The 10150-nt window shown below is 39.9% G+C and overlaps 1 protein-coding gene across 1 annotated transcript in view; it reads right to left on the bottom strand.

Annotated features, from left to right (window-relative positions):
- Positions 1-388: 388 nt before the first annotated feature.
- LOC105483588 (somatomedin B and thrombospondin type 1 domain containing) overlaps positions 389-10150 on the bottom strand; it is a 28287-nt gene continuing 18525 nt past the window's right edge. Inside the window, exons 3-5 of the mRNA XM_011744507.2 lie at positions 6987-7077; positions 5017-5193; positions 389-2329 (exon numbers count right to left, since the gene is read on the bottom strand). Of these exons, the coding sequence (XP_011742809.1) occupies positions 2212-2329; positions 5017-5193; positions 6987-7077 (386 nt within the window). The 3' untranslated portion in view covers positions 389-2211. The remainder of the gene's footprint in view (positions 2330-5016; positions 5194-6986; positions 7078-10150) is intronic.

Here is a 10150-nt window from a genome sequence, read left to right as displayed (position 1 = left end):
GCTGTATTTATTTTTGTTGAAATTCTTTTCCGCAAGCACTTTTGAAAATGAGTCTAATAAGGGATTCTAGAGTTCGTAAATCTTTTTAGAGTGCCTGGGGATAGGGCCCTAAGACTAAGGTACTTATTAAAAAAGAGTGCCAAGAGGTCTTTTATACTTTGATTTTTAACTTTGGAAATAAAAACTTTTGGTTTTTCATTCATCACTTGGACTGCATGTTTCAGTTCTGAACTATTTCCCTTGGGCTTTGCTAAAATTAATAACAAGCTTTTCAAAACTGTTAGTTAACATTAAGTTAACTCTTCTAGCCCATAAAATTTTCTCAAGAATAGAAATGACAAAAAATTTAACTTCAATAAGAAAGCAATTACTGGTCATCCACCAAAAATTAAAGGCATAAGGTGAAAAATTTATTTTATACAACTCAATTATGTTAAATGTTATAACACATATCGGAACTGTAAATGCACCATTGCTTCACTGCTATTAGTAGTCGCTGTACCTATACCTATCAATTCTGAAGGATTTTTTGTTTTGTTTTTGGTGAAATTTTATCATTCTCTGACTAGTCCAGAAATTTTGGGTTATTTTCTAGTCAAACAAGTATAGAGCTTCTATAAATGTGAACAAACAGTTTATTTACTAGTATAAAAATTTTAAGTAGCATTGGAAATTATCTGGACATAGCCTCAAAAATCTAGCTTTATGAATGTTAGAAACAGTATGAAAATGTTAATACTGACTTAAAGTTGCTAGCCTTGATGGACTCACATATTTTATTACCAATTTCTGAAAAATTTAATTTTCCACAAAAACAACTTTGATAATTAAATGAAAATATAGTCAGAAATATTGCCACTCTCGGTGTTATTAATTATTGGGGAAATTTCCATCCCTATTGCTGTTGTCAATCTGTCATTACATGATAAGGACCAAGAAATATGTATTTTAGTAAATCATTTGTTAGTGAATATTATTCAATTGAAACCAAAGGAATTTCATGTAGTTTACATGTCAAGACTCAATTCTTTAAACTAAATATCTTGAATTCAAAATTTACTTCAAAAATGAAAGGGGCTTAGCTTTTCCAGTGCAGTGTTTGGCAAAGTCAGGCTTTTCATGGAGTCCTGGATGAGGAGTCCAAATTTGGCTCTTTGGCTGACTGCAGAATGACTTGTCATCCCAGGTCCTTAAACATGCCATTTTGCCTCTAGGTCATTGATTTTCCAATCATAAAATAAGGAGACTAACATTTCCTTGTGTATGTGTGAGATCATAGCATCTGTAATGACGTCTATGCCTTCCATAACCGACACGCCATCCACCCCAAACGTTAGAAAATGCATGCGGTAGGAAAAAAATAGTGAGCTTACATCAACTAAACTTGAAGTTGGACTCTTGAAAGATTATTTTATTCAGCTTCAGGCTTTAAGCCTTGGAAATAATCTTAGATGCAAATGGTGGTAGAATTTTCGGAATGAAAGCAATTGTTTCATTCACTGGTACCAACATTTCTCTTCATGAAAATTATAACATTTAAAAGAACTCCCATTGACCTAGAATGAGTGTTTGATCCTTTCACTTATGCGAAAAAAAATTTATTCTTCTTCAAAAAATGTTTTTAGTATAGCTGTTGGTTTTTCATTACAGAATGCTTACTAAAAATTTAAATAATTTGCCCTGTGGAAAAATTATTTGTGATAATTTTCTTGAAATTATTTCAAAATTTATGGAATATTAAATATATGGAAATATATGTGTAGAGTGTGCATTCGTGTATACATTTTTTAAAGGGAGAAGCTTTTAAAAGATTATAAAATAGAAAGAAAGACTGCAAGATTCAAAACATAGATCCCCTTAAATGACACTTCCATCACCAATAATTGGACTGAGTTACAGTAATTTTACTTTAGCAAACAGACATGTATTCTATGTCTCACACGCCACCTGCTGAATGAGAGGACTCCAGATGAAAGGTCAAGAACATAAAACCACAGGAGGTTTTTGAGTGGGTCTTCAACTTAGTTAAAATAAAAATAAAGGACCTGTGTCCCTTGAGAACTGGCCCCTAATTTTTCTTTCTCTACTTCAGAGTGTGGCAATGATGTGTTTGGGGACTCTGGCCAAAATTGAAGGTTTAGGAAACATTGAACATGACTTGAGAATATTTAGCACATTTACAAATGCATTTGGAAATATTTATATCACCATCTATATAAAAATGAAACTGTGAACAGCTGGACAAGAACACTGGTCTACTCGCCGAACTTTTTTCCAAGTTCCTTGACATCGAGGATTACCAATTGCTTGCCAATGGAGAGTCTGATTTCTGAAATGATATTTCAAAAATGTTAGTTGTACTAAAAGCACACCAAAGAAAAGTCTAATTTACAGAATTAAAACTCGAAGTTAAAAAATACTGATCACAGTCTGAGCAATACAGTGAGACCCTGTCTCTACAAAAAAACCATATATATATTTATAATTATATATATAATATATATAGATATAATTTATATCTATATTTGTTTTAATTAGCCAGACATGGTAGCACATGCCTATGGTCTTAGGAGGCTGGGGTAGGGGGATTGCTTGAGCCCAGGAGTTGGAGGCCATGATCTCACTGCTGCACTTCAGCCTGGGTGACAGAGTGAAACCCTGTCTCAAAAAAAAAAAAAAAAAAATTATTTGGAATGCACTTGAAAACTCTGTGTTACCTCCTTCCTCCTTCCTTCCTTCCTTTTTTTTTTTTTTTTTTTTTTGAGACAGGGTATCCCTCTGCCGCTTAGGCTGCAGTGCAGTGGTGCAATCATGGCTCACTGCAGCCTCAAACTCTTGGCCTCAAGCAGTCATCCCACCCCAGCCTCCAAGGTGGCTGGGTCCACAGGTGCATGCCACCACATCTGGCTAATTTTATAAAGAAAAATTATTTGTAGAGATGGAGTTTAACTGTGTTGCCAAGCTGGTCTCAAACTCCGGGGTGCAAGGGATCCTCCTGCCTTGGCCTCCTGGCTCACGCTGGGATTAGAAACGTGACCCACTGCACCCAGTTCCCCCATTTTTTTTTTTAATGATCACAAACAGAGTTTCCCTTGTTTAGTTTCTCTCAAAGCAAGTTTTAATTAATTGCTACTTTAGGACACCCTCATGTTGACAGGGTAACTTGGGGTTACTGTATTTGCTTTTCCTGCTCTATTTGAGTACAGTGCTGCATAAAGGAAAATGGCCGACTGTTCCATGTGTATTTACACTGGGGGGTCTGAACTAAATGATCTCTTTTAATGCTTTCCAACTCTTTGATTTCATAATGAAAAAACAATGAGAGAGCTGAAAAGAGCAAAGCCAGATGATTAAAATTATTATTTTTAAAGTCACTGCTACCTCAGCCAGGGTGTAAATACTTTATGGGTACAAAATAAATTATAAATTCATTTAAAATCAAAACATGGATGAGGTATTCAGAAAAATATTATGTAAATATTTTCTATTTGATATAAATTCCTTGCCCACTTTATTGTTCATATGGTGTGCTCAGTGGGGGCCATGAGGCTCTAGTGACTAATAAACATAAATACAAGTTATTAAATATGAAAACATTCTACAGGAATAATAATTGACTGGAAAGGCCCATATTTTACGTTTTAATCTGTATTTCTACCAGTGTCACCTGACATACTGAAAACCATAATCTGTGTGTGACCTAAATTAGTCTTTGCCCAATAGTTGCCCAGCATGAAGTTGACTCTTCTTTTAGTTTTGAATAGTGTTATCAAATTTAAACACTAAATAAGTGCAGAACTGGGATACAGGTGCATGACGGTAAAACGTTTTTGGAGTCAATTCTTTCAGAGAAACCTACAGATTTTTATAAGATTGTTATACTGCAGAAATGACCCCACCACTGTCTCAGTCAGGGTTTTATGAAGAAGCCCCACCAAGCAACAGTTCTGAAACTTCACTGTGGGTATGAATTACCTGGGCAGGGGTCCCCAAATTAGGACCCTGTAGAGGCCAAAGCCAGCCTACCCCTTCTTTGTCTCTGGACTGTGACTTAATAATTTTTATGTTTTAAAGTGTTGAAACAATAATGATATTTTGTGACACATGAAAATTATACGAAATTCAAATTTTAGGGTCCATAAATAAAGTTTTGTTAGCACAAATCCAAGGTTTGCATAGTGTCTGTGACTGTTTTCCTGCTACAAAGTCAGAGTTGAGGAGTTGTCACAGAGACCACACAAAGCCAAAAATAGCTACTCTCTGGCCCTTTACAGAAAACGTTTTCTGGATCCTGACCTAAGACATTATTAAAAAATCCACCTCCAAAGAGTGATTCAGTTAGTAGGAAATGAGGTTCAGGAATCTGCACATTTTACATCTCCATCTCATGAGATTCTGATTCTAGTGATCTTCAGAACACCACTTTGGAGTTGGAGTGATCAGGTTTTTGGTGATCATTTGGGAATGTGATCTAAACTCCAATATCCTTTTTTTTTTTTGGAGACGGAGTCTGGCTCTATCACCCATGCCAGAGTGCAGTGGTGCGATCTCAGATCACTGCAACCTCCGCCTCCCGGGACTCATGTGACCCTCCCAGCTAGCCTCCCCAGTAGCTGAGACTACAGGCATGCACCACCGTGCCGGGCTAATTTTTAATTTTTTGTAGACATGGGGTTTTACCATGTTGCCCAGGCTGGTCTCAACTCCTGAGCTCAAGTAATCCACCCGCCTCGGCCTCCCAAAGTGCTGGGATTACAGGCATGAGCCACCACTCCCAGCCCCCAATATCCAAATGGATCCATATTCATTGCTGGTGTATAGGGCCTGTGGGTTCCATGGTGGGAACTGGAGCCCTGGCCCCTAGCAGTGCCAGAAAGATGGTCCTCCTCACCTACTGTTTTGACTTCCCAGTCATCCCTTGATATGTTACATACTGGTCAGCTGTCCAGACATGGAGAGGACACGTTTCTCAGAATGAGTGACAAGAAGAGTACTTCAGTTAATTTCCCTCCTTACCCATCGGAGTCCAGGCCATCTCCGGAACAACGAAGGCTCACAGAGTTCATAGCTGGAGGCTGACAATCCACACACACCGTGTATCCCTCTCGGAGATACTGCATCCATCTAGTCAAGGGCCGGTTTTCCAGAGCACAGTGAGGAGTCAAGGACTCTGTCTTAAACTCCATACAGTATCTACAGCAAAAGAAGTAACAATGACACTTGCTGTAATGAGCGGTGGCCTAACGCTGTAGAAAGTCTTAGGAAGCCTGTCACCTCCGAGGGCATCTGGCCGACTGGAGCAGGTAGTGAGTGCATCTTCACAAGTTACGTGTCAATCACCTTTAAGGTTTCTCATTCCCTGAACCACGGTGAAACACTACTCATAATCACAAAGAACCTTTCTGCCCTTTTTCAGTCCATCACTGAGCTCTCTGGGCAACATAAATGTGCAGAAGTTTGGATATCCGGTACCCTGTCTAATCAGATCACTAAATTGTGCACAGAAGGCCAGGTTTTTGTAGAAACCCAGCCCTTGATAATTTTGCTGATCTTAAGGAATTCTATAAATTGAACAAGCACTTGCTTGAGCCTGAGAACCCTAAAACATGAGCCCAGGAGGGCTAGTCCTTAACACCTAGGCCAGCACCTCTGCTGTTCTGCTCCACGAAAGTACCCGGGATATTCCTCACCCTCTCCACCCACCTCACGTGCATGGTCTGGAGTAATGATGATGAGTTTTGACTTGAAGTCAATCATCACGGTTATATTGGACATCACAGGTGAAAGCAGAAGTGGGAGGCTGAGACGTACTTTTCTGAAAGAAGTTAGTGTCACCTTAAACTGAGCTGTGGAAATCTCTAACATTATATGTGACTAGACACTGAATGCCCAGGGGAGCATCCAGACATGTGGAATATTTTAGAAATCTGTACTTCAACACAGTTTTCCAATTCTTCAGGGAAACAAGACATAGTAAAAACTCTGAGTATTGTAGCAGAAACTTGTTGCATTGTCAGTTCCGTGGGCTAATTTCTTACCCATACACTTATGAGTTACAATAGGTTGAATGGGAAGTGTTTGGAGAATCTGCTTTAAAGACCTTTAATAATGATAGGTACAGCTAATTAGTAACTAAACGTAACAGTATCTTTAGTTATTGAGATAAGAAATCCTACAATGTGGCTTCAATCAATTTTAGACAGCTAATCCCAGACATCTCTTTTTTTTATTATTTATTTTTCATAGAGATGCGGTTTTCACTATGTTGCCCTGGCTGGTCTCAAACTCCTGGGCTCAAGCAATCCTCCTGCCCCAGCCTCCCAAAGTACTGGGATTACAGGTATGAGCCACCAGGCCCAGCCTCAGGCATCTCTTCAATGCTATTTTCTCATTAAATGCTCATACCAACCTCATGTGGTAGGTTATTAACAGTCATTTTTTAGGAAGAAAAAACTGAGGTGGAAAAAGTTGTTCAAGGTCTTATGCTAGTGAGGGCAGTGTGGGGACCTAAGCATGCAGCTGTCTGGTATTCCTTATCTGATGGCAGAAGAATGGATTTCAGTTGAGCGTGAAGCTGACTTCCAGCCTGTGCCAATAGATTTCCATAAGAAACCTCTGACTTGAAGTGTGTGTCACTTTCAAATTCACCAAACAGAGGTGGTGCTGAAGTCTAAGGTCCCATAAAGACTGCAAGAGAAGCATCCTTAGTATGATTGATAAAATAAGCTCGTAAAATAATCTCATTTGTATACAGTTTGTTTCTTGTTGGAGATTGGACCTGAGAGGTAGATACTTCTTTATAGCCCCACAAAAACCAGGAGGGGACAAGTATTTTCCCAACCCTGATGAAGAGTCCATATTTTAGCCAAAGTCAAAGAGCAAGTAACAGAAGAAAACATAAACCAAGTTGACCCTCTTGCATTGACTTCACTATATAACTGGAAAAACATGATTAAAAAAAAAAAAAAAAAAAAACACGAAATTACCCAGCATCCTCTGTGTGCGTAGACCAGTGTGGAGACGTAGCTTGTCGTGTTCTCTCCTTGTTGAATGCAGAGGTAGTTATAAAGGCAGGAACTGGAAAAGGGAGATTTCTGTTGAATTCAGGGAGCCAAAGTACTCAGAGCATCGTTTCCCAATCTTGGTTTTGTACCTGTCTAAAGGTCTCCATTCCTAAACTCACAGGGCTACGGCACACCATCAAGGTGTGAAATAAGGCCAACTTACAAATTTGATAAAGATGTATGTGCACACAGATGGGTAGGGAGGGGGCCTGCAGGCCTTTGACAAGCACATTTGTCTGCAGTAATACAACTGTGTGAGGAAGGAGAGGGGCCAGGAGGAAAAACTAGAAGGAAAGGAAAATGGGGGTGAGAAGGGGAACAAGGGAAAAAGTGAGATAATAGAGATTATGAAGAGAAGAGGGGGTTTTTAAAAATGAAAGGAAGAGAAAGAAAGAAAGGGAAAAATAAGATAATAAAAGAATAGAAAGGAAACAAAGAAGAAATGAGAAAGAAAAGACAAAAGAGAGTAAAAGGGGATGGAAGGAGAGAAAACAGACAACCAAAGGGAGAAAAAAATGAGAAAGGAAAAAAGCAGCCGGCGTGTTGATTCATGCCTGTAATCCCAGCACTATGGGAGGCCATGGTGGGTGGATCACCTGAGGTCAGGGGTTCAAGATCAGCCTGGCCAACAGGGCAAATCCCTGTCTCTACTAAAAATAAAAAAATTAGTTGGGAGTGGTGGTGAGTGCCTGTTAACCCCAGCTACTCGGGAGGCTGAGGCAGGAGAATCACTTGAACCCGGGAGGTGGAGGTTGCAGTGAGCTGAGATTGCGCTCCTGCGCTCCAGCCTGAGCAAAAGAGTGAAACTCCACCTCAAAAAAAAAAAAAAAAAAAAAAAAAAAAGGCAGAAAAAGCAGAGGAGGAAAGAAGGTGAGTCTTCCCCAAGCCTCAGGTAACCACAGCGGGAAAAGTTCATGGAAGCTCTGCCCACCACATAGTACCAATGTGGCTGCCCAGTGCCAGCGTTGTCCCCACACAAGCTCAGGGAAAGGAAGTCTTCAGTGGTCCCCTTCTTTTCCCTCTTCCTCCCCACAACTCTACCCCAACTCTGATGCTCTGGGTCAGAGGAAAAAAAATGGTGCCAAGAATCCTTCCTCCTGCCTCTGCTCACTTTAATTCTATTGTGTTTGTGTGTCTCCTCTCTACCTCATCACTAAGTCTAGGGAGGCATTTGTTGCTATAATAACACCTATAGGTTCCAGTCTCCTGGATTGACTCTGTTGTAATCTTGAGGAAGGAAGAGTTTTGCCTTGTCCATCACTATAGCTTCACACATTTACACACTCAATAAATATTTGTGCAAGGAATAAATGAACCAGTGAGTGAATGAATGAGGTCATGGGTTTGCACCCAAGACACACAGGCCCTACTTCCCTGTAGTCTCCTGTTCCTATACTGAGCCTTGCAGCCAAGATGGCTCAACAGTCCTCCCTACCTCTGTTTCAGAAACTGGGCAGTTCCAGGAAGGGTAGACACAGCTGATATCAACTTGTGAAATGCCAAAGTCATCATCAACATGAGTTCAACAATGTGAGGATACTGGTTGCAAAACAGATGCTTCAAGCCTACATGTTGATTTTACCTATCTCTTTACTATCCCAAGATGACAAACCTTAAGTCTTCTTGAGCTTTTCTTAATGAGGAGTTATTTTTGTATTACTAGGGAATTTAAGACAAGAGGCCAGGCACAGTGACTCATGCCTGTAATCCCAGCACTTTGGGAGGCCAAGGCAGGCAGATCACTTGAGGCCAGGAGATCAACACCAGTCTGGCCAACATGGTGAAACCCGGTCTCTACTAAAAATTATACAAAAGTGAACCGGATGTTGTGGCATTCGGCCGTAGACCCTTCTGTCAGGAGGCTGGGAAAATCGCTTGAACCCAGGAGGCGGGGACTGCAGTGAGCCAAGATCACACCACTGCACTGCAGCCTGGGCAACAGAGTGAGACTGTCTCAAAAAAAAAAAAGACAAGAGCAGCTGCCTAATACCAGGTAGCCACTTGCTCCTGTGTAGCTCTTTTTTTTTTTTTTTTTTGCTTCACTGACATGTTTAATTGTTTTCCAAATGTGACCGTAGCGTTTGCATTTCTAAGATCTACAGACAGAATTAGAAAGAACAAGTGAGTGCACGTATATCAGGATCCCTCTCTGTTTCTCTCAGACAGAATTATCAGAAACACAAACATCTAAAGGATTTTAGTTTTCCCATATATTTTCATTTCTGTTCTTCAGACACATGTATGTATTTCTTCACTAAGTGAAGAATAAATTTACTGCTAAATCCATGCAGCATTATACAAGTCCACCTGTAATTTTTTGGGGATTCTTTAGCTCAGATATTTATGTAATCGAGTTTGTATGCATATATCATTACAAATGTTCAAAGGCAAGGTTCTTAATGTATAGCTCAGAAAAGTTATGAAGTGGAAGGAAAACATAAATATATGACTCTAGTTTCTGATACAAAATTCTTGGAAAAGGTTCTATCATAATAAAAATAAAAGCTAACAATTACACACTTCTGAGTTTCCAGGGACAACTCGAAGTCACTTTTCATGTATTAATTTAATTCTCACAAGCCTCTTGAGATAGATCCTATTATTTCCCCATTTCACAGATGAGAAAACTGTGGCACAGAGAGGTTAAGAAATCTGTTTAAGGCTCATACCTAAATATAGCCCAGCCAGGCAATGTCTCCGAAATCAAACTCCTCAGGGCGGCACTCCACTGCCTCTATAATAACACAGATGACAAAGTTCCAGTACTGCCTGCAGCACGTTTCCCATGAATTATTTAAATTCGGCTTTATTTTCCCTTTCTGTCACTAATCACTGTGTTTTATGTGAAGTCAGATTTAAGAACGGAAAAGAGAAACTTTTAGCCCCTTGTATCTGGAGTGCCCTCAGGCCATGAGGTAGGGGAGCCAGGGAGGGCACGCAGTGGACGCAGGGTCACCCCCTGGGTACCATGGCCCCTGGTATGTGTATGGCCTTCTCATTTACAAAGTAATTTCACATCATATGTTACTAACCTTCACCAAAACTTTGCAAAGTAGTGTTATACCAATTTCATTCATCAGAAAACT

The sequence above is a fragment of the Macaca nemestrina genome, chromosome 8 (genome assembly GCF_043159975.1).
Source record: "Macaca nemestrina isolate mMacNem1 chromosome 8, mMacNem.hap1, whole genome shotgun sequence".
NCBI classification, from domain to species: Eukaryota; Metazoa; Chordata; class Mammalia; order Primates; family Cercopithecidae; genus Macaca; species Macaca nemestrina.
The sequence above is the reverse complement of the archived record's forward strand: the minus strand, read 5'-3'. Positions and strand labels throughout refer to the sequence as shown.